A 24,574-nucleotide genomic window follows, 5' to 3' on the forward strand; every position below is an offset into this window, starting at 1 on the left:
GTCTTAGACATGGAGAAAGAACAGGTTACAGGGGCGCCTGGGTGCCTGAGTTGGTTAAGCGTCTGCCTTCAGCTCAGTTCGTGATCCCAGTGTCCTGGGATCGAGCCCCACATCGGGCTCCCTGCTCGGCGGGAAACCTGCTTCTCCCTCTCCCCCCCACCCCGCTTGTGTTCCTTCTCTCACTGTCTCTCTCTCTCTCTCTGTCAAATAAATAACATCTTAAAAAAAAAAAAAAGAAAGAACAGGTTACTGTGTTGAATCAAAAATGCATTTGGGAGTCAAAGTAGACAAACCTTGAGATAAGTCTCAGCCCTGCCACTTATTATTTGTGCAATCTAGAGACATTTATTTAACAGCACTAGGTATAAGCTTCTAACTCTCCAAAATAAGGTTCGCAATATTTAATTTGTAGGTTTCCATGAGGAATAAGAGTGGCAATGCTTGTACAAAGTCTAGCCCATAGGACCCCCTTCTTATCAAGTGATGCCTTACTTCTTACAATGTTGGTCCCCAAAGGTGCTATAGGAACCATCCCTGTGTTTGCAGTTCAGCTGCCTCTGATAACCTGGAAGGCAAGGTTTCAGATGGCCCATGAAGCAGCGGTGACATATCCAAGAGTGAGAGGATTCACAAATGTGCAAGCTGAGACCAGAGAAGCCCGAGAAGCCAGAGACCAAGGACATGCCCAAGCCTCTCAGGCGCACAGGACCTACCAATAGCCACGTTCTTCTTGTCCAGTGAATGTTAAGCCTAATTGTGGAAAGAACATTTTAGGATGATGAAGTGAAGTTTCTGTCCCTTACTCACCAGCATTGAGATAGCCAATGGCCTTGGACTTGATCCCCTGAGTCAGCTGTTGGATTTCATTCAGATATTTCAATACATAGATATTAGGAACAAACGGGACTGTGTTCTGTTCTCCACAACCATAGGGCATCTGGAGAAGATTTTCTGTGTTTTTTTTTATGGTGGAACCTAGAATGTCACATGGAAATGAAAGATGAAAGGTCAGGACAACTGTCACTGGCCAGTATCATCAAGAACAAGTGAAATTCATTTTTATTTTATTTTTTTAAAAGATATTTATTTATTTATTTATTTGAAAGAGAGAGAGCACAAGTGGGGGGAGGAGCAGAGGGAGAGACCAGCAGACTCCTCACTGAGCGTGGAGCCCAATGCAGGGCGTGATCTCACTACTGAGATCATGACCTGAGCCAAAATCAAGAGTCTGATGCTTAACAGACTGAGCCAAGGCACCCCCAAAACAAAGAAATAGGTACAAGATATATCTAGCTCTGGGGAGCCTGGGTGGTTCAGTTGGTTAAGCGATGGACTCTTGATTTCAGTTCAGGTCATGATCTTAGGGTCCTGGGCTGGAGACTGGCCTTGACTCTGCTCAGTGCAGAGTCTGCTTAGGATTTTCTCTCTTCCTCTCCTTTTGTCCCTCCGCCTGCTTGCGCTCTCTCTCTTTCAAATAAATAAATAAAATCTTAGAAAACAATACAAAACAAAACAAAAAAAATCCCCAAAATATATCTAGCTCAATTTTCAGCTAATGGGAAAGTAGTTAAAAGGCAAATGGAAAAACAAAACACAGAGTCTCTTTTAATGCAGAGACTTGTCATATGCTGTGAAATATACTTAGTTCATATATTATTCTTATTAATTCTTTTTTACCCAAGGGTTATAGACAGTCAATTTTGCTACCATTTTCTGGACTCGGTGTGGCTATCAAAGAAGTCAGGTTCACTCACCTCAACTAGTAGAAGTTTGACAACTGAAACTTTCCTCCCAATTTTAAGAGCCATAAGCACCTCAGCACCCAGAGCTCTGAGGACTACAGTGTTTCTGTGCTCACGAAGAAATTCACGTTCCCTGAAACAAAGGGCCTATAGATCTGACCTTGGATGTCCCAGGGACTGGATACTCTCTAAATAAATCCTCAAGATCTGCAAGGTGTCCTATGTTCTGTGAGCAATTCAAAGATTTGCTCCTTATTTAAGGAGCTGGCAAGTACAGGGACAGAAGCAGCATCAACTGGAGTCTTCTGCTTGTGGGCCTCAAAGAGGAGAACCTAATTTAAGGAACTTTTTTTTTTTAAAGATTTTATTTATTTATTTATTTGACAGAGAAAGACACAGCGAGAGAGGGAACACAAGCAGGGGGAGTGGGAGAGGGAGAAGCAGGCCTCCCGCTGAGCAGGGAGCCTGATGCGGGGCTCGATCCCAGGACGCTGGGATCATGACCTGAACCGAAGGCAGACGCTTAACGACTGAGCCACCCAGGTGCCCCTTAAGGAACCTTTATATATCATCAGCTTTGAGTAGAGAGGGTCCCTTCAGAGAACTTTCACTCATCCAGTGATTTGGGAGTTATCAACCAGAACACAATTTGCCTCCCATTTGCGCAGAATCTTGGTCTTCTTCTACTGGTGTAGCCATGAAGTCAAGCTGTGCACTCACCTATAACCTCACATGAGCCACACAGACACAAGAGATGAGTTTAGAAGGGCAGCAAGTTGATGTATGGCATGGGGCAAATGAAAGAGCCCAGAGTGAATTTGGGTGTTAGAAAGGGACTAGGAGAGGGCGCCTGGGTGGCTCAGTTGGTTAAGCGACTGCCTTCAGCTCAGGTCATGATCCTGGAGTCCCGGGATCGAGTCCCGTATGCATCGGGCTCCCTGCTCAGTGGGGAGTCTGCTTCTCCCTCTGACCCTCCCCCCTCTCATGCTCTCTCTCTCTCTCAAATAAATAAATAAGTAAAATCTTTAAAAAAATAAAGGGACTAGGAGAGGGGTATCTAGGTGGCTCAGTCAGTTAAGTTAAGCATCTGCCTCAGTCAGTTAAGCATCTGCCTTCGGCTCAGGTCATGATCACAGAGTTCTAGGATTGAGCCCCACATGGAGCTCTGAATAAAGCCCTGCATCAGGGTCCCTGCTCAGTGGGGAGACTGCTTCTCCCTCCCCTACCCCCCGCTTGTGCTCGCTCACTCTCTCACTCACTCTTTTTCACAAATAAATAAAATCTTTATTTTTAAAAATTTTTAATTTTATTTTTAAAGACTATTTGTTTATTTATTTGACAGAGAGAGAGAGAGACAGTGAGAGAGGGAACACAAGCAGGGAGAGTGGGAGAGGGAGAAGCAGGCTTCCCGCGGAGCAGGGAGCCCGACGCAGGGCTTGATCCCAGGACCCTGGGATCATGACCTGAGCCGAAGGCAGACACTCAATGACTGAGCCACCCAGGCGCCCCTAAATAAAATCTTTTAAGAAAAGGGACTAGGAGAAGCACTTTTGGAAAGCATGGGGTTAAAAATGACATAAGCTGAGATTATTTACATAAAAAGTTGTATAAAATTCAAACAGAACATAAAGTATAAATATATAAGTATATATAAATCTATAAGTATATACATACCTTATATATAAGTATATATACATATATATATACACACATAGAAATTTTATATATGTATATTTATTTATTTAGTTTTTGTACCAGTAGTGGAGGATAGGAAAAGTCAACAACAGCATGTTATCCTGAGGATATTTATCTACTGGCTTAGATTCATGAGAATTCTCCTAGCTTACTCTGTGGCTATAGTCCAGTGGAGTTCCTTCCTTCATTTTTTTATCCACATACTCAGCCATTCATTCATTTAAAAATATACATGAAAAGTTTTATGCACATAAGGCACTTCTAGGATATAAGAACCACTTATATAATCCTCAAGAATTTTTTGCGGCAGGCCATGTACAATGCCCAAAAAGAAGAATTATGTTACATATCCTTAAATGTGATGTGTTAGAAGAAAGGTACAAAGAAACTGTCATGGGAATTTAGAGGAAGACTTAGAAAATCCAAATAATGAGATTGAACTGTACTGACTCTCATGCCGTCTTAAGGCACTTAGGTTATGATAAAATATTTTTTTTACATATTTATTTATTTGTTTGAGAGAGAGAATGAGATAGAGCATGAGAGGGGGGAGGGTCAGAGAGAGAAGCAGACTCCCTGCTCAGCAGGGAGCCCGATGCGGGACTCGATCCCGGGACTCCAGGATCATGACCTGAACCGAAGGCAATCGCTTAACCAACCAAGCCATCCAGGCACCCTATGATAAAATATTTTTATAAACTTCAGAAATGAAAGAAAATTGGGATCTGGGGTTTGTAAGCTATAGTTTCATAGTCAGTGTCTTACATATTTTTGAGAACAAAATTGCTAGTTTTGTCCCTTATTACTTAGAACTTGATAATTATCAATATGGTAATATAGGTCATTGGATTTAGGGGATAGTTCATCGATCTGGAAGAAGTGTTATGGGCCAACATAATCTTTTGTTCATGCTTAATTTGGAAAGTTCCTTACCTGGGTGCATTTGGGAAGGTAGTTTAACACAGCGTAAAGGATCACAGAGTAGGGCATTGTGACCTCCAGAAAGAGGGGCTGAAAGGCCTGGAGAGAGGCAGTGGGAGAGAGACCAAGTCCATTGTCACTGGACAGGCAGGAGGCCCCTGCTTTCCACCCAGTGGTGGTATCAGGGACTGTTACTCCCACTTCAGCCACCCTTGATGAGCTAGTGAGAATAGAGATGTGAAGAAAACAGAAAGTGAGCAAGTACTTTGGTTATTTTTAGGAGGGTAACTGATCAACATGACTCAATGCCATACTTCTGAGTCCTCTTGAAAAAATTATAGAAAGCAGTGTAATCAGGGCCCAAATGGAAAAATAAAAGGCATTTCAATGGGTCTATTTCACTAACAATGGCCATGCCTCCCACACCACCTCAAAGTCTGTACTACCATTACAAATCTGACAGTGCCTGAAAATATCCTTGAACTTCCCTCTCTAAAACACCATCTGAAAATTTTATAAATTGTAATTCTAAAAATGGTTTATTCCATGTAGGATTGCTTCAAGTTTCTCTTCAATACCGTGTCCTTGAATGGTGTTAAACATTAGAAAGCTAGATTATAAATAGTTATCATGTTCATTTTCTAGGAAGTGCCAGGAGTACAAATATGTCATTAATTGATGAGTTGATATAATTAGACCAGAGTTTTATAAATTAGCCTACTCTTGTCTTAAAATGACAGAAATTAATTAGAGAAATAGCTGGAAATAATGAAATCATGTTTTCACATCTCAAGCAAATGGTAAAAATGGAAGTTACTTTACCACTACCAGTCCCAGATCCAAGTTTCAGGGAAATAGTTTCTTATAGTCTCAGCAAATGGCTCTACGTGGAGATTTTCAATCATCTCATTATAATCCACATGAGGAAGTGCCACTATGAATATTACAATGGAATAAAATGAGTAATGTGGCTAAATACTTAGTTTTCCTGTTAAAATTAAAATGTTAAAAACAATTGCACTGTACGGTGAGCGCTGTGAATTGTGCAAGACTGTTGAATCACAGTTCTGTACTTCTGAAACAAATAACGCAACATATTTTAAGAAAAAAGAAAAAGAAGAAGATAACAGGAGAGGAAGAAAAGGGGAGTATGTCAGAGGGGGAGATGAACCATGAGAGATGATGGACTCTGAAAAACAAACAGGGTTCTAGAGGGGAGGGGGGTAGGGGGATGGGTTAGCCTGGTGATGGGTATTGAGGAGGGCACGTTCTGCATGGAGCACTGGGTGTTATGAACAAACAATGAATCATGGAACACTACATCAAAAACTAATGATGTAATATATGGTGATTAACATAACAATAAAAAATTAAAAAAAAAACAAAAAAAAAAACAATTGCACTGGAAACGTGTTGAGCCTCTCCTTTTCAGGATAGGTAGTTCTTTGGCAAAAGTAGAAATGATAAAGTCCTGATGACAGCATAACCTAGTGTAGGTGGAACTGGAAGGAAAGATGTATATTTTTTGGGGGGAGGGTAGATGAGGAGAACTTCCAAAAAGAGGATAGAACTTTCACCTCAGAGGGAAACAAGAATGATGATATGTGGGGCGCCTGGGTGGCTCAGTCGTTAAGCATCTGCCTTCGGCTCATGTCATGGTCCCAGGGTCCTGGGTTCGAGCCCCGCATCGGGCTCCCTGCTCCGCGGGAAGCCTGCTTCTCCCTCTCCCACTCCCCCTGCTTGTGTTCCCTCTTTCGCTGTGTCTCTCTCTGTCAAATAAAGAAATAAAATCTTTAAAAAAAAAAAAAAGAATGATGATATGTATTGCCCCTGTAGGCAAGATACCATGTGGCTGTAATAAGAATCATTTGAAAAACTAACTAGCAGAGCTGAACAGTGCCAACATTATTAGTAGTCTTGCAATGTTTTTCTCTCTATAGATCCATAGAATCAAACCCAGTGTTTTGACTTAACATGTTTTTTAATTTGTAGAAAGGCCAAAAAAGGGGAAAATATAAACCCCTGAACCAAAAAGAGACAAAAAGGTAAAGTTTGAGCTTCAGGTTGGTGAATACTTTTAAGTCCATGTTCTGAAAAGAAAATAAATACCAAATAAAACATAAATATTTAAAAATTATATTAAAACCCCACTTTGTGTAAAAGTTATAGTATCTAATCCACAACATTATAACTACATAACCAAGGAGAGTTACAGAATAGTTGATGCAGCAGTGGAATAATAGTATTTTACTCTTTGAAGACTCTTCGAATATTGTTCCTCATACTCTTCAGCATAGCGAAGTTGAATATTATAAAGGGAGTGCCGCTGAGTATGTTTAAAGAAGCACAGGGGTGGGGAAGTGGCTTAGTCAGTTAAGTGTCTGCCTTCAGCTCACGTCATGATCCAGGAGTCTGGGAATCAAGGCCCAACTTGGGCTTCCTGCTCTATGGGAGTCTGCTTTTCCCTCTGACTCTTCCTCTTCTCATTCTCTCTCTCAAATAAATGACTAAAATCTTAAAAAAAAGAAAGAAGCACAGAATTTATTTATTTATTATTAACTAATGAATTAATTTTCATTTTTTTCCTTAAGTGCTCCAGGCCCAGCTTGGAGCCCAACGTGGGACTTGAACTCACGACCCTGAGATCAAGACCTGAGCTGAAATCAAGAGTCAGACGCTCAACTGACTGAGTCACCCAGGCACCCTATTTATTTACTTATTTATTTGAGCGAGAGAGTGCACAAGTGGGTGGGAGGGCACAGAGGGAGAGGGAAAAGTAGACTTGCCTCTGAGCAGGGAGCTTGAAGCACGGCTCCATCCAGGGACCCTGAGATCATGATCTAAGCTGAAGGCAGACGCTTAACCGACTGAGCCACCCAGTTGCTCCTGGTGCCTAAATCTTTTTATGTGTCTTGTCAAGGGGTTGAGATCGTGCACTTTTATATTTCTAAGGGTGGGGAACTCACCGCTGCCTAAGAGGATTCATTCCATCATTGTAAAGTCTCTGTCATTATCAGAAGGAATCCAGCTTGTTTCTTCATACCACCAACTTATGCAATGGATATCTGAGCAGTGGTGAAAGTAGAGCTATAACTGTAATGAGGAAAAGAAAGAAGAAAAGAAAATAATGCCATGAATAGAAAGTTCTAAAGGAGAGAGGAGAGATGCCTCAGGTATTTATACAAATTTTCACGGTGCTGTAATGAGAAATCATCCAAAATATTCTCAGTTTGGGGCACATGGGTGGTGGAGTTGGCTGAGTGTCCAACTCTTGATTTCAGCTCAGGTCATGATCTCAGGGTGGTGAGATATAGCCCCTCACTGGAGTCTGCTTGAGTTTCTCGCCCTTTGCCCTTCCCTTTGCTCTCTCTCTCTCTCAAATAAATAAATCTTTTTTAAAGATTTTATTTACTTATTTGACAGAGAGAGACACAGCGAGAGAGAGAACATAAGCAGGGGGAGTGGGAGAGGGAGAAGCATGTTTCCTGCGGAGCAGGGAGCCCGATGCGGGGCTCAATCCCAGGACTCTGGGATCATGACCTGAGCTGAAGGCAGATGCTTAATGACTGAGCCACCCAGGTACCCCAAGAACTTCACAATAAAACTATAAAATCGATTGGTCATAGATCATATTAGTTCTGGCAAAGGGAAGAAGCTTCCATTGAAAGAAGAAAAAAACAACAACCAACTTCCAAATTGGGGAAAATAACTTGCTTTTGAAAACTCACAAAACTTTTATGAAGTTCTGTGTTCATAGATGATGGTCCTGGTAGAATCAGATGAAGCTTAGCCTCACCCATGGGAATTGAAAGTGTTCAAGTGGAGTCATACTCTAGTAAGCGGAAGCTTATCATCTCCACTTTCCCTTCCCAAACTTCCAAATTCATGCCACATTCTTCCACGGTGAAGGAGTGTTCTTTCCTCCTGATTGTTTTAGAATCACTATCTTGTGGGAGCCCCTAAAGAGCTCTGATGACAAGCTGAAGGACAATTGTTTTAGACCACTCTCTAACTTGATTTTCTGCCATTGCCTAATTTGTTTCATTCCAGGGTCCTAAATATATGAAACAGGTTATAATTTATCAAATAAAGAATTAGAGGCAGTAATACATTTAAGAAGACTGCTGTATTAGTGATAGATCATTTGGGAAATTTCTAGTATTCTTCCTTGGGAAGAGAAATAGAAACATAGTGGGGTATAATGTCCTAGTCTCTGGATCACAGGAGGATTTTAAAGACTTTAAATTTATTTATTTTTTGAGAGAGAGAAAGGGGTGGGCAGAGGGAGAAAGACAGAATCTTAAGCAGCCTGTATGTTCAGCGAGGAGCCCTATGCCGGGCTTGATCTCACAACCCTGAAATCATGACCTGAGCCGAAATCAACTCTTCTAGTGGGTGAAAATTTTTGTCCACAGAGACTTGAACGTAACTGGAAAAGAGAAATTTTCCTATGACAACTTTTGGGTAACATGTGAAGGATATATAATTTCTAAAGTTACCCATTATGGAGTTTTATACTGTATTGTCCTGGCACTTAGATTTGTTTGTCTGGGGCGCCTGGGTGGCTCAGTTGGTTAAGCGACTGCCTTCGGCTCAGGTCGTGATCCTGGAGTCCCGGGATCGAGTCCCACATCGGGCTCCCTGCTCAGCAGGAAGTCTGCTTCTCCCTCTGACCCTCCTCCCTCTCATGTGCTCACTCTCTCTCATTCTCACTCTCTCAAATAAATAAATAAAATCTTTAAAAAAAAAAAAGATTTGTTTGTCTGTTTTGACAAAGACAAGACTTTCTGTGTCCTTTACCAGCACTGTGATCTTTGTCCTGAATTCATGTGTTGGTCTTTTTATCTGGACAGAGAGGAATATTACATTCTCAAAAGATGAGGATCTTGGGAGCTGAGAACAAGAACGAACACGAGAGCCTTCATAATCTTTCTCTGGAGGCCTTTCTTTCTTACCTTCTCCTTCAAGAAGGTAGGTAGGAAGCATTAATTATTACTGAAACTTAAGGTGGAGGAGAATAATTCAGAAAGAGTGTAACAAATAAAACCCAAATTTCCATGTGACTCAACAGTGGCAATTAAAATATAGTTAGCTTCATGGAGTAAATATTATAATGTAAATTAAAAAGTAAATCCAACTCTGAAAACTATGAGATAGGGAAAAAATTAATATTGTGATGATGGTAGGAGGTATGTCTTGAAGGTGGGTTGCCCCAAGAAGAACCTGGAAATTTCTTTAGGATATCAATTTTATGTAGAAGGTGGGGACCCTTGTTAGTTCCCATATTATTTCAAAGATTGTACATTACTATTAGAAATACCCCAAAGTGTCTAACTTACTCTTTCCCTGGCTCGTAGGACTTTTGTGGGAATTAAATAGCAAATTTGCATGTCTATAAGTAACGCCTCTCCCCATTCTGGGGTGGGAAATACATACTTTGTACCTTTGTTGGGGTAAACTTTCTTTTTAGGTTTCTTTCTCTCTCTTTTTTAAAGATTTTATTTGAGGGAGAGAGAGCGAGCTCAAATGCACAAACAGGGGGAGGGGCAGAGGGAGAAGGAGAAGCAGACTCCCCACTGAGCAGGGAGCCCAATGCAATGCAGGGTGCGATGCAGGCTCGGTGCGGGGCTCCATCCCAGGACTCTGGGATCATACCCTAAGCCGAAGGCAGACTTAACTGACTGAGCCACCCAGGTGCCCCTAAATATCTTTGTTTTTGTGATTATAAAAAAGGAGAGAAGCAATGTGACAACACGACTCCTGATAATGTGTTTATTTTTTAATCTCTATTAATACTTTCTATTGGTAGCACAGCTGATGATTTTCAAGGCATTTTGATCCTCACAATAGCCCTGCATAGCAGTTAGGGTCATTTTTACAGACATTGATCTAGACTGAAAGAGGTGATTTGTACACAACTCACCTGGGGCCCAAGTTTATGGCTCCAGTCCTAATGTTTCATCTAATCTAATCACGAGAGTCCACAATTTAAGTATTTGTGTTTTAGACCATTGCATTTAATTAGCTTCAACACAAAGGAATGGCTCTGTTACATTATTGGAACTTTATGTCTCAGTGACTGTTGGGGGAGGTCAGCGAAAGGACTTGACACCACCCCCCCACCATTGACCCATGAGCTCAACTCTGGCAGTTGGGAGCTCTATCCCTCTTCCCCTGTCCTTGGAATATACGTTCTGCTTGCCCTCCCTGCTCCCAGAGGCTGCTCCAAGGGCATAGACTTGAGATAGTGATGTGGTGTTGAGACTCTCTGGACCACATAAAAGTGAACCTGGGTAAGGTCACTACATAAACTTGTAAGATTTGGTGAGCAGGTGCCGAGATCTACTCCTCCTGCGGCTGCCCATGATGAGCCTTGTGTGTAAGTTCCCTTGTTTATTAAACCTGCCACCTGCCAATTTGGAGTTGTCTGCCTCTTTCTTAGGTCGTTCTCTGCCCTCTGAGTATGGGGGCCAGTTTCAGATTTCACCCAGGAAGATCCCAAGAGGGTTTTGAACCAACAATCAGTCAGCCAGCCAGCCAGGAGACTGGAGAAATGGGCCTTAGAGGGAGAGGCATCTGGCGGGGGTGGGGGGGTGGTGATCCCACATTGGCCGTTGGCGTCTATGTGGGGAGGGGTGGCCCCTACCCCTACGTCAGATGCTTGTGGACCACTGCGTGAGTATGGGGGCGCCCTGAATATGCTTGCTGCTTTGATGTGCTTGTTTGAGAACTGCGCACAGTGCACTGTGGCAAAGAGGACCCCTGGGGAAGTGAGGAGAAGGGACAGGAGGTGTCATGGGGATTGACCAGGAACCAGATAAAACGTCCCATGGCTTCCAGCTCCTAACTGAAAGGAAAGCAAAAGCACAGCAACAACACCCCCAACTACTGGGGAGCCCCCAAGTCAGGAAATGCTCATGATGAGAGAAGATACGCTCACTGAGCTTACTGAGTAGCTGCCAGCTTCCCACAAAAGGCCCGGGAAAGTCTCCAGGGGTGGTTCGTGCCACTGCAGGATACAGGAACCACAGCGTTTCTCTAACTGGGCAGGAGGCAGAGAAAATGAGCAACATCACACACACTCAGGACTGCATGGTCCCCGGCAACTGCATGGTCCTGGGGGGATCCAGGCACTCCCATATAGATTGGATTATTATTATTATTTTTTAAAAGATTTTATTTATTTATTTGACAGAGGGAGACACAGCGAGAGAGGGAACACAAGCAGGGGGAGTGGGAGAGGGAGAAGCAGGCTTCCCACTGAGCAGGGAGCCCCACAAGGCACTTGATCCCAGGACCCCGGGCTCATCACCTGAGCTGAAGGCAGATGCGTAACGACTGAGTCACCCAGGTGCCCCTAGATTGGATTTTCTAGCCTGCAGGGTCAGCCCAATGAGGGGGATCTCGCTGGGCATGTGAGACCCTGGACATCTAGAGAGGAGGTAAAACAAATTCTTAGGGAGGTGGAGACGGGCCATCTATACCCCTGTTGTTGAAGAAAAGATGGGAGTCCTGGTCTGGCATCTCTCTCCCTCGGTCCATCTCCTCATGCCTGACAGTGCTGTCTCCCCGGCCAACGTATGTGGTATGAACAACCAGGTCAAGTTCTTAAAACTGTCAGCATCCTTCTCCTCAAGGTCAGGTGGGCACATTCTGTTTTCCACTGGTACCATCATTTGTCCCCTCCACTGGCCTGGAGAACATTATAGCACAGAGAGAAAATTTTCCTAAATTCACCCAGCAAGCCTTGAATGATAGCAACAAAGCCTGTCCTTACCAAGTACTGAAACGTCTCTAAAGAGAAAAGCTGTCCTCCAAAATAGGCTGGCCTTAGACACCATCCTGTCTCACAAGGAGGCACTTCTGCCATTTTCCAAACAGAGTGTTGTGTGTTCACACTTGATGAGTCAGTCTGTTAATGTATCATCTTTGTTAAATCACATGAGGACACAAGTAAACACCCTGAGTGATCTGATCCCCAGCCTAGAGGTTTTAAGAAATCAGTGGTTTGGATCACAGGGCTTTGGCTGGAAAAAGTTGTCACTGATTTCAGGAATCATTGTCTCAATCTGTGTTTTCTCTTCTGTGTACCTGCATTCTTGCTGTGGCATCTGCCTCCAGTACAGAAAAGGAGCCACCTCCATGCTGAGGAAACCCCTTGCTGACTTCCCAGGGCACACTGGAGAAGAAATGATAAGAGCCAGTGGAATGTTGGAGGACGTTGTTAAGAGGATGTGACTGCAGGTTGACCTGTGAGCTTGACCTTGGCACTCAGAGGCTCCTTACCCACTCCCCTGTCTTTGGAATTCTGCTTGCCTTTCCAACTCCCAGAAGCTGCCCTAGGGACACCTGCATGGTGTACGTGACTGAACCCAGGTCAGGCCTTTATATAAACTTTTAAGATTTGGCAAGTGGGTGTGGAGATCTACTCATTTTGCCGCTGCTGAACATGGCATCCTGTGTAAGTTCTCTTTGCTTATTTGTTCTCTCTCTGCCCTCCATGTACAGGGGCTGGTTTCAGATTTCGCCTGGGAAGCTCCTGAGGAGGTTATGAACCAACAGTGACAGACTCATAGGAAGGGAATTCTCCCCTAAATAAAATCACATATAAGTTTAGTCACATTAATTACTTTAGATAAAAAGATTACATAGAATTATACAATATTAAAGTAGGAGGTGGCGTTCAGGAGTACAGTTGGAGATTCTGAGGGGAATATGGCAATGGAATGATGTAAAATAGGGCCATGGGTGGTACTCATGGTCTTCCATGCATTGAGGGCATGCATGACATGACAGAGCATTATCTCCCTGTCCCCATGGTGCCGGAGATCAGACAATATGGTGTCTCCCTCCTTGCACTCTGCCTGGTCACAGAAACTCCCCCAATTCACAGGAATTTATTTATGAGAATGCTCCGTGCAAACAGAATGTCCCACCCCAAGACTTCCAAGCAGAGTGTGTGGAATTTGGCAAGAATTCCCTGAAAGGGGTCATTGCTCACAGTAGTGGCCTGAAGTGGTGTCAGAGCAGATGCTGTTAGTAAAGGGCCCAGGGAATGGAAATCCACCCTATAGTCAGAACCCACCTCCTCATCTTAGAACAGAGTCTCTCAACCTCAGTGCTGTTGACATTGGGGGTCAGAGAAGTGTTTATTCTGGGGGCTGTGCTGTGATTGTAGCGTGCTTGGCAGCATCCCTGCTTTTACCCAGTAAATGTCAGTAGCATTTTCCCAGTTGTGACAACCAAAGATGTCTCCTCTCTCCTCCATTGAGAACCACTGGTTTATAAAGTCCTGATGAGAGATTTTCAGTTCTCCCAGTTTGTGGACACTGGGAAGACTCAGAGCCTATTACCAATGACATGTCATCGCCTGCAGTTTCTTCATTAGAATAGTGTTCCGCAAACTTTCCCACATCACGGCACACATGGAAAATGAGAATATTTGCTTAGGATAGTAGTAAGTCAAAGGCATTTGGTGCAACTAAAGGTGACCGCTTTGAGGGCTGAGGGGAACAATATTTGGGAGACACTTTGATTCTTTTTGCAGCACATTAATGTACTGGTTGAGAAATACATTAGCATTTTCCTTTTAGATGACAGGGACCCTTCGTTTTTGCAGGGACTACGAAAATATTCCTGGGGAGGAGAAATAACATAAACTAATATCAACTCTAATGTTGGAGTATTAAGTGATAGTCAGTATTTCATGAGAAGAGAAGCACATTCACTGGAAAGCACATTCAAGAGTGTAAGATTAGTGTAATGATTGAGAATGTCATCATCAAATCCTGGCTTCTCCATTTACTTGGCATCTCTAAGCCTCACTTTCTCAACCTTGAAATGCAAAAATTAATACCATCCACTCGTGGGGTCACTGTGAGGGTGCCAAGGAAAGCCATGTAATGTGATTATCACAGTGCAGAACACAAGGTAAGCAACATCTGTTAGAGCTCCTCTCTTTCTCCCACCCTTCATTATAATAATAGTTGCTTATTATCACTGTTCCCAAAGGGTGAGAAGGGGACTAGTTGCAAGTCTGCTAGGGAAGCATAGGGAAGGAATTTACCAACCTCTAGACAATATGGATGTTAGACAATCTTTGTAAAAATTCTGTGGGAGAAGAGAGCCACTGTAACTTTGATGCTGACTACAGCTTTGGAATACTTACTTCATCCCATTACTGGGGATTCTCTCTCTTCACCTAGAGAGAAAAGGTGGAAGGAAAGAAAGAAGAGAGATCAAGAACAAGAAAGACGAGGAACCAGAGACAGGAAAATGAACAATATTTTTTCACCTTTTACAAGTATCGTCTTATAACACTGCTTCTTACACAGGTCTTTCCGGAGCCTCTACGCAGAGCTGTAGCCACGCCCCACCCCTACTTCTGTCTTCCTCCCCGCCCCCCACCCCATAGCAGGAAACATTTCTTACCAGCAATTTAAATTTCTTGTTTATATATATATAGTATATATATATTTTAAATCTTTCTCCCCCCTCTAGAATATAAACTCTCTGAAGGTGGAGATTTTTGACTGTGTTGTTTCCTATTGGGCCACAGTGTAGTTGCTCAATGAATAACTGTTGAATGAATGAGTGATTGGTTAACATGAAACAGAAAGCGGGAATATTTGAGACTGGACACAAATGGGGATTATGAGGTTAGATGCCACAAGTCAACTGCATGAAATGTTTGTTTCCCATAACAGTTACTGTGTGGCTGGATTAAATCTCTTGTCTTCTTGCATCCTACGGGTCTCGGTCTTATATTTGAACTCTACTGGAATAAATTACACAAGACTACATAAGCTGCACTTTGCCTGAGTCCACAGTGGCTGAAGGACATTTCTTCTGGTTAAGTATTAAGCACTTTCAAATACAAAAAGCCCAATAACCACACATGACCAACTTTTTCTTCTCGGAATGCAAGCCCAACTATGCTATGATCTTAACTCTTTGTACTTGTTTTTAATTGGAAGCGAATCAGAATACACAAGGTGAGGGGCGCCTGGGTGGCTCAGTCGTTAAGCGTCTGCCTTCGGCTCAGGTCATGATCCCAGGGTCCTGGGATCGAGCCCTGCATCGGGCTCCCTGCTCCGCGGGAAGCCTGCTTCTCCCTTTTCTACTCCCTCTGCTTGTGTTCCCTCTCTCACTGTGTCTCTCTCTGTCAAATAAATAAATAGAATCTTTAAAAAAAAAAAGAATACACAAGGTGAAAAACCTAATAAACGTTTTTCAGACCATTGTTATTCATCAGGTTGCAGTTCGTTTATTTTTGAAATGAATTTGATAATTTAGGCAATTTCATTCATTTCTAAAAGTGATAAAAAAAATAAAATACTTAGGTAATCATGTCACCTCTGAACATTAAGATCTTGCTTCTTTAATGTTATTCCCAAAATGATCCAAGCCCATTGTTCAGTGAAAATAATGGCTCATTTAGTCCCTTGCAAAATTTCTGACTATGGGAGTTTTAATATCTCTGCCATCTTGCATTTTTTTTTAAAGGATGTGTGAAAGACATCTATTGTGATAGTCCACAAGCATCGGGTCAGTTATAGAGGGCTAAAAACAAAAACAAACAGACAATGCCTGGAATCCAAACCCAGGCTTTATTATTGTTTTATACTTTTTTCTGAGTTGTAAGGCATATTAAACAGACTGACTCATTGGACATTTTAAATGCAAATCAATTGTATTTATCTTTTTGTCTAATTAGGATCACATAGACTCTCCATTGATTTTGCTGAATTCTCTCCTTCCTTGCCCCAGCTGGGTAAAATTTGCCATTTATGTGTAAAGAATTAAGAATTTCATCTAATGGAAGAAGAGTTTATGAATGTTCTAATAAAAAATCATAGATAAATTCATAATCACATTTCACATGTGTAGTAATAATGTCTCAGCCCTTAAATATTTGCGTATAACGTGGTGAAGCAACTCAGCATTTACAAAATGACAAAAGTAATGTATGAATACACACTGGGTAAAAATGCAGAAGATTAAAGCGAAAAAATAGAAAGGCTTCCATTCATCAGTCCCTACTCTCCTATTTTCCTTTATAGAAGTATCCACTGTTAATTTATTTAGTTTCTCTCCAGAAAGTTTTCTTTCCATTCTTTTAAAAGCATAGAACTGATGCATACTTAAAAAAATAGTAATACATACTTAAAAAAAATGATTACAGGTGAAGGGAAAGTCCTCTGTGGCTACCCTCCATTTGCTGTCTTCCACACTCCCCAGAGAGATATTTAGAATTAAAAAAACAACAACACTATTTTACATACATCTATGTATCCCAGGAGAAAAGATAAACTACTGCTGTGTGTTTTTTCTCTATAAATGTAGCATTATGCGTATAATCAGTCTGAAATTTGCTTTGTTCTCCCAGTTGTTTGGTTTCATGTGCCATGTTGATATGTATAAAGAGCCAGTTAATTCTTTCTAGCTGTTCTATAGTGTTATATTGCACAATACTACATTTTATTTAGCCATTTCAATATTCAAACTGTGGTTTCTATTTTTTTGCTTTTCAAAAATTGTGGTAAAAAATATTAATATAAAATTTGCCATTTTAACCATTATTTACATGTACAATTCAGTGGCTGGCATTAATTATATATGCAGTGTTGTGCAACCATCACCACTGGTTCTGAAGCCTTTTCATCATTCCTAAGTACTCACTAAGCATAGCTCGCCCACCCTCCCCCCTACCCCCCGTCTTCCACCTGTCTCCGGTGGCCTCTAATCTACCTTTAGTCTCTATGAATTTGCCTATTCTAGATAACTTCATACAAGTGGAATCAGACAGTGTTTGTCCTTTCGTGTCTGGCTTACTTCACAGCATAATGTTTTCAAGTTTCATCCAGTTGTAGCATGTATCAGAATTTCATTCTTTTGGGGCGCCTGGGTGGCTCAGTCATTAAGCGTCTGCCTTCGGCTCAGGTCATGATCCCAGGGTCCTGGGATCGAGCCCCACATGGGCTCCCTGCTCAGCGGGGAGCCTGCTTCTCCCTCTCCCACTCCCCCTACTTGTGTTCCCTCTGTCGCCGTGTCTCTCTCTGTCAAATAAATAAATAAAATCTTAAAAACAAAAGAACTTAATTCTTTTTATGGATGAGTAATGTTCCAACCCAAGTATATACCACATTTTGTCTATCCATTCATCTGTTGATGGACACTTGATTTCTATCTTATTGTGAATAATGCTGCTATGAACAATGGTGTACAAGTTTCTGTTTGAGCTCCTGTTTTCAAATCTTTGGGGGTTTATCCTTAGGAGTGGAGTTGTTGAATCATACGGTAATTTGGTGTTTCATCTTTTGAGGAGCCACTAAGCGTTTTCATAGTGGCTGTGGATTTTACATGCTCAGGAATAAGGGTTATAATTTCTCTACATCCTGGGCAACAATTGTTATTTTCCTTTTTTTTTATTACTCATCCTAGTAGGCATGAAGAGGTATCCCATTGTAGTTTTGATTTTCATTTCCCGGATGACTCATGGTGTTGAGCATCTTTCATGTATGTATTTGCCATTTTTATATCTTCTTTGGAGAAATCCCTATTCCAGTGCTGTGACATTTTTAAACTGGGTTGTTGCTGTTTTTGTTGTTGACTTACAGTTCTCTATATATTCTGGCTGTCACACCTCTATCAGATATGTGATTTGCAAATATTTTCTCCCACTGTGCGGGTTGTTTTTCACTCTTTTTGACAGTGTCCTTTGATGCACAAAGTTTCTAATTTTAACGAAGTTCAGTTTACTTATTTTTTCTTTTATTGCCTGTGTCTTTGGTGTCATACTTCAGACACCATTGCAGGAGCCCCCCAGGTTCAGGCCCGATGCCCCCTCCTGCCCTATCATCTCCCCACTCCCGTCTCTGCCAGCAGAGTGAATATAAGGGCATTGACCCAATTACTTGCTTTTTCCAATATATATATATATATATATTTTTTTATATTTTATTTATTTGACAGAAAGAGACACAGTGAGAGGGAACACAAGCAGGGGGAGTGGGAGAGGGAGAAGCAGGCTTCCCGCAGAGCAGGGAGCCTGATGTGGGGCTCGATCCCAGAACCCTGAGATCATGACCTGAGCCGAAGGCAGACGCTTAACGACTGAGCCGCCCAGGCGCCCCTCCAATATATTTTTAAAGTCTCAGATTTCTATCAACTCTGTACTCGGGAAATTGGAAAAACCGATTGGACTTCAAAATGTAATTTTTTAAATGGTAGACTTACCATTTTCAGATTTGCTTTTTTGTGGTTAATTGCTCTCCAGTTCATTGTTATTATTGTTCAGAAACAACTTTGAGCTTCCCCACTTCTGGACAGATTTCCCTTGAACGGATCATGTTGTTACTGGCAGGCTTTAAAAGATCATTTAGGGGGCGCCTGGGTGGCTCAGATGGTTAAGCGTCTGCCTTCGGCTCAGGTCATGATCCCAGGGTCCTGGGATCGAGCCCCACATCGGGCTCCTGGCTCAGCGAGGAGCCTGCGTCTCCCTCTGCCTCTCTCCCTGCTCATGCTTTCTCTCTCTCTCTATCTCTGTGTCTCAAATGAATAAATAAAATCTTAAAAAAAAAAAAAGATCATTTAGTAGGGGCACCTGGGGGGCTCAGTAGGTTGGGCGTCTGCCTTCGGCTCAGGTCATGATCCCGGGGTCCCGGGATCGAACCCTGCGTTGGGCTTCCTGCTCACGGGGAGCCAGCCTTTCTCCTTGCTGCTCGTGCTCTCGCTTGCACTCTCTCTCTCTCTCAAATAAATAAATAAAATCTTTAAAAAAAAAAGATCATTTAATAAATGGCTACCATTTAGTTATTGAGTGTTTCTACATGTCAAGAACTAGATTCATCACACTCTTCACAGCTGTCTCCTGGGATAGTTGTCTGTTTCTCTTCCCATTTCACAGATGGAACCGAGGTGGCCGCTGGCTCCAGTCAGCACTGCTGGGTCCAGTGAGGCCCGCGAGGTGCAGGGCTTTTGTTTTTTCATCTTCACACACACTTGTGGAAGGTGATAATATTCTCCTTCTTTACAGGTGAGGAAATTGAATTTAGAGAAGAGTTAAAGTGCTGGGTAAGATTCCATAGGCGCTAAGTAGCACAGTCGAATTTTGAGTCCATTCCATTTTCCACATCTTTGAAAACACGTGCTTTTCCCACCACATCACACTGAAAATTATGTAAAATGTGGAAGGAAGATGATTCTCGCAAGAGGGAAACCCGGTCCCTGACCATGTCACCGTTAGGATAATCATTTCTTCCCTGTGTTTTTGGAAGGATTTTTAGCTTGGCCCTGGTTCTCGAGTTTGTGCCGAATAAATCTTGTGCTTATCATCCCTGTGAGTTTTTCTGTGTGGGGCCTCTGCCGTGCTATTGCAACTTTGCAAGTGATCTGGGATTCAAGTAGGATTGGAGTGGGGGGTGCTTGACTGTGTGGAATTCAGTGATAGCTTTTATCTTCTACTTTTGCCCAGTCCAGGGATAGAGCTAAGAACACTTGAACTTCAAGGTCCTTTAGAGTTCTTAGCTGATATCATCCAAGCTTCAGTCAAGCTAACCCAAATGAAGACATGGACTCCTAGGACAACTCCAGAGATCTCTTTGAATTCCTGAGGTTTCTGCCCCTTGATCCATACAGTAAATGATTTCAATACTTACAACAAAGAAAATGTAGAGACTGGGTATTGTGGGGACACTGATTTCTGCCTCTGAATTCCTCCTTAAGTTTACACTTACCCTTTGATCCTGGCTTGAAGTTCTGGGAAAAAAAAAATACTCCAATATAACACTCCTATTTGGGCTTTTGAGTCCTATATATTCTTTCTTCTAAGAGAGATCACAGTTTTTGAGAGAGAAAGTTGGGGGGAGGGGCAGAGGAGAGACAATCCCAAGCAGGCTCTATGCCCAGTTATGGGGCTTGATCCCACGACCCCAAGATAATGACCTGAGCCGAAATCAAGAGTCCAACACTCAACTGACTGAGCCACCCAGGCGCCCCTAAGAGAGCTCGCTTCTAATGTGTCACCCTTTCAGCATTTTCCATTTGTCATCCTTTATTGAATCTGAGACCCACAGTTAATTGACTAATCACTCGTATCAGTCAAATGGCAGATTTGGTTCTGAGGACACATAACCCCAATTCAGGTGAAGTTCCAACTAATTATGCTGCCTCCCAGTGTGACCTATCCAACGTTGTATTTCATTATTTCCCTTTAATGTGGAAATTCTTTTCTACTCGAGACAGCCTTGTTTTTTCCTAAAATGCACTCTGGCTTTTTCTTAGGGTATTCCTGTAACCAAACACCCTTCCCACTCTCCTAGTACATAATCCAATACTTTCCCTGCAACTCCTAATGAAGCTTACTCAGACCAACATTGCTGTAATATTTCTCATTTTCTGAAGTCTCTCAACCCTTGATTGCTATGCATTTTTAATCTCAGGATTCTATTGGGAATTATGTGGAAATGTAATAAATGTTTATTGAATGAATGAGGAAACAGTAATAAAGACTGACCGGAAAAAAAGGTTTATTTCAAATTCTCAAAGATACAAAAATTCTTTTCTTCCACAGAGACCTCAGTCTGTGGAACAGGGACCCCAGCAAAGCGGTTTTCATTGTCGTGGATTTTAAGCATTTCCTTGATCTGTGATAGTGGAAAGAAGAGACAATCAAGATGGACTCAGGCTTCCTGATCAGTGAATATTCCATCTCTCAGATCTGGGTAGCATACTGTCTAAGGAAGCCTGATTAGTATAGTGGGAAATGAGATTTACTACTTCTAAGCATCCAATAAATAATCCTATGAACTATCTGAAGTTTAACCCTCAGTGGCCCTTTCCCAGTAAATTCATTTTTCTATTATAAATTGCACTGTGAACAAGATGATGTCTGTGAAAAATAGTTAGCCAGAATTTTATGGAGGAGATGTAAGAGACAAGCCAAGGGGGTCTGACTGCGTTTGGGAGGAGTGTGCATTACTTACCTTTGCCGCAAGGAGCATTGTACTCAGCAATTGCAAACTCATCTGAATAAAAACAAAACCATTAAGTGAAGTGAGAGGGAGAGCAAACATTTATGGGATACAGGTCAGTTAAAAAAATCTTTTATTATGGGAAGAGTTGTATCAGAAACATCAGCATTATCCACTTGATGCATTGCTTGCTGTTTTATAATGTTAACTCTTCAAATACAGTATATTTCTTTCCCCTAAACTTCTGAAAGACAGTTCAAGTGTTATACTTATTTAAGTCTCATGTTGTCTTATAGTTGATTTATCTGAAGAAAAGGGAACTAAATATCCCACAAGTGGTCTGTATTAGTTGATGGATTATATGATAGGTAGTCTCTACAATGTAGGTATAGAAGACAGAGGAGAATCAGACTTGATGGAGACAAAAATGAAAGAACAGTGTAGTAAGTTGCCCCCACACATTTCTCAAACCTAAATTTTTGTGATCAGAAATTTAATTTCGAAGTCAAAATTGTTCACACTCACCTGTCTCATAGTAATCGTAGACTTTCACTATGGCTGGCTTCAACTCTCTCACTGGGACATCTTGCAAAACCATGAAGGACAAGCTGAGTGTCTGATTTGTCACCTAGAAAGCAAAAGGGAGTTACAAGCTTTCTTCTCTCTTCTTTGGATGAGTTTAATTATTCATCTACTTTTGGAGGGAAAAACCTTTTTAACAACTAACAATGTCCTTAAGTTGTACAGAAAGCTTCCAGAGTGAATGAAAACATCCCTAAATTTTTCTTAACTAACCCAAACATTCATATACTCCTATCAGTACTGGTACATGGGCTCTGTTTATAGGGGGTGAATGATATATGATTTTGTTGGTTGAATGGCGATGTTCATTTTTACATATCAAGAGATTTGGCATAGTTTTACTTCTCTGTCTTGTAGAAATACTGTGTTGACTTAAAAAGTCATATAAAAGGTCTATCATTACAGCCTTATTAAAATTTCACAAAACTTGTAAAATATAATGTCCATTAACATATGAATGAATAAATTTTGTTAGAATACATAACTGTAAAATGAGATTGGTTTATTGGTCGACTGATCTTATCATTTTATGGTACATCCTTGCTGAAATGGACAGTATTTTCCTCTTTTATACTGTTGATATAATAATTGAGATGTGAATTATATAATTGATATATTTGAGATATAATATATATAATATATAACATCAATTATTATGTTGATGTTGATGTCTGATGAAGAAACCCAGGGGTTTCTTCCTTACATTACTCAATACCTTCAAAATAACTTATGGACAAAAACACATTGTGCAGAGAATTTTTTCCTTATGGGGTCCAAGAAGTATTCATATCCCAGTATTATAATAAGCCATTTCTTCCCGTAGTCTCACATGAAATGCGAATAAAGGAGAGGAGAATATTTACTGGAATTAATATTAGAATGCTCAAATTTTTGCCATGGAGGCAATGTCTCCAAAATGCCTTCATTCACTACCCTTAGGATAGGATTCGTATAGCTCCCTTAGAGAGATTATTAGCTATATATCTTTTGCAACTAGATTGGCAGGGCTCTCACCTTATCCAGATAAATCAAAACATGGTTGTTGCTCACTTCTGTTCGGCTCACATGGTTAGATCTTTCAAGCTGAAGAACATTAATACATCACAAATGTTAATAAACAGATGAAGCCTCTGGGAAAACCAGAGAAATGAAGAATTTTTATTACCAAATTAAGCCTGAGGGTAAAGTTTCTTCAAGTGATTGTTGTAAGTGAAGATGATAATGTTTTTAAATTAAAAATGAGAGATAATTTGGATGCAGGGTTTGATATTAGTATGACACATGACCTATTAGTGTAAAGTTGATATATCTGAAGAAAAGTGAAATGAGTATCTTAAACTTGGGAATTTTCCATATTTCGATGTTCAGTGTATATTCTATTCCTTCATGAAAGAGAGTTTTTTTTTTCCTAAACTTTTTTGCTTGCTCTAACTTATAGCAATCTCATTTTTCTCTGAACTTCTGTAATAATTATAGTTTATGTCTACTGGTCACATTCACATTTTTTTCCACTGGTGCATAAGCTTTATCTTCTTCTTCTTTTTTTTTAAAGTCTTATTAGTTAAGTAATCTCTACTTCCAATGTGGGGCTCAAGCTCATGACCCTGAGATCAAGAGTCTCACGCTCTTCCGAATGAGCCAGCCAGGTGCCCCTAAGCTTTATCTTCTTAAGAGTCTAAGCTCCATGAAAGAAGGAACTTGCTGACATTCTCCTTTTAGTAGATGTGGCTCCTAGAAGACAGCTGTTTGTAACACGAAACAGACAGTCCCCGTGGGTGTATCAAAGCAGTGGACGAAAAGGCTGCTGGAGCTGGCAAGGTTACCACGTCTGCCCAGAAACCTCAAGAGGCTAAATGAATATTATCCCTAATACCTGCCACCCCAGTCTTAACCAGCTGTGGAAGAATGATCACAGAACTGTTTGTTTCAATTGGCCATTTAAGTTTAAAAGGAAGACTGGTTAATGATAAAAATGCCTCGGAAAACCTTCAGGGGGAAGACAGAATGTTTTTGTGGACCATTCGATTGTGTGTATGTATGTGTGTGTGTGTGTGTGTGTGTGTGTTGTGTGTATGTGTGTGTGTGTTTTAACTAATTAGTTTTTGAAATAAGTACTTTTTAGTGGGAACAACTTGACCAAAAATCTGTCACAGAATTTTGAGACCCATTAAAACAAAGTTTAACGAAGAAAAACAACACCACCACCAAAAAACCCATATACAAGCATGTTAAATTATATTTCTTACTTTGGAGAAAGTATTAGTCTTTGATAGAAGTGATTTAAAATATTTTAATATTTTCTTAGTCTGGAGATACCTAAAACATTAAATAAAATAGAGCCTCCTGGACTTACACTAGACCTACCATTTTCACGGTTGGTTTCAGGGGAATGAAGCCGGATACCATCTTCACATCAATAATCACCATGTTAGAGGTGGGACGACTCCCGGTGTAACTGAAGATTCAGGGAAGAAAAGAATAAGGGTTTTCTGTGTTATTAAATATTCTCTTTTCCTATGCCCGGAGCAAGCCCTCACAGCCCTCAAAGGTACGTGGAAGTCTTCCTAAATATCCTACCCAAGTGGAAGACGGTTGTGCATTAGAATCTCCAGGGAATTTGTTAAAGCCACAAAGACCAGGTTGTACCCTAGACCTGATGAA

At 41.3% G+C, this 24,574-nt stretch overlaps 1 protein-coding gene across 1 annotated transcript in view; it reads right to left on the minus strand.

The window, feature by feature from the left end:
• Window positions 1-488: 488 nt before the first annotated feature.
• The window catches only part of LOC114221675 (alpha-2-macroglobulin-like), a 60,611-nt gene continuing 36,525 nt past the window's right edge, over window positions 489-24,574 (minus strand). Inside the window, exons 32-37 of the mRNA XM_088025702.1 lie at window positions 24,278-24,368; window positions 22,928-22,996; window positions 21,857-21,959; window positions 21,344-21,385; window positions 808-975; window positions 489-565 (exon numbers count right to left, since the gene is read on the minus strand). Coding sequence (XP_087881828.1) covers window positions 489-565; window positions 808-975; window positions 21,344-21,385; window positions 21,857-21,959; window positions 22,928-22,996; window positions 24,278-24,368 — 550 coding nt within the window. The remainder of the gene's footprint in view (window positions 566-807; window positions 976-21,343; window positions 21,386-21,856; window positions 21,960-22,927; window positions 22,997-24,277; window positions 24,369-24,574) is intronic.

The sequence above is a fragment of the Eumetopias jubatus genome, unplaced genomic scaffold (assembly GCF_037043125.1).
Source record: "Eumetopias jubatus isolate StellerSeaLion01/CBP00866 unplaced genomic scaffold, mEumJub1_p1.0 scaffold_8, whole genome shotgun sequence".
Lineage (NCBI taxonomy): Eukaryota > Metazoa > Chordata > Mammalia > Carnivora > Otariidae > Eumetopias > Eumetopias jubatus.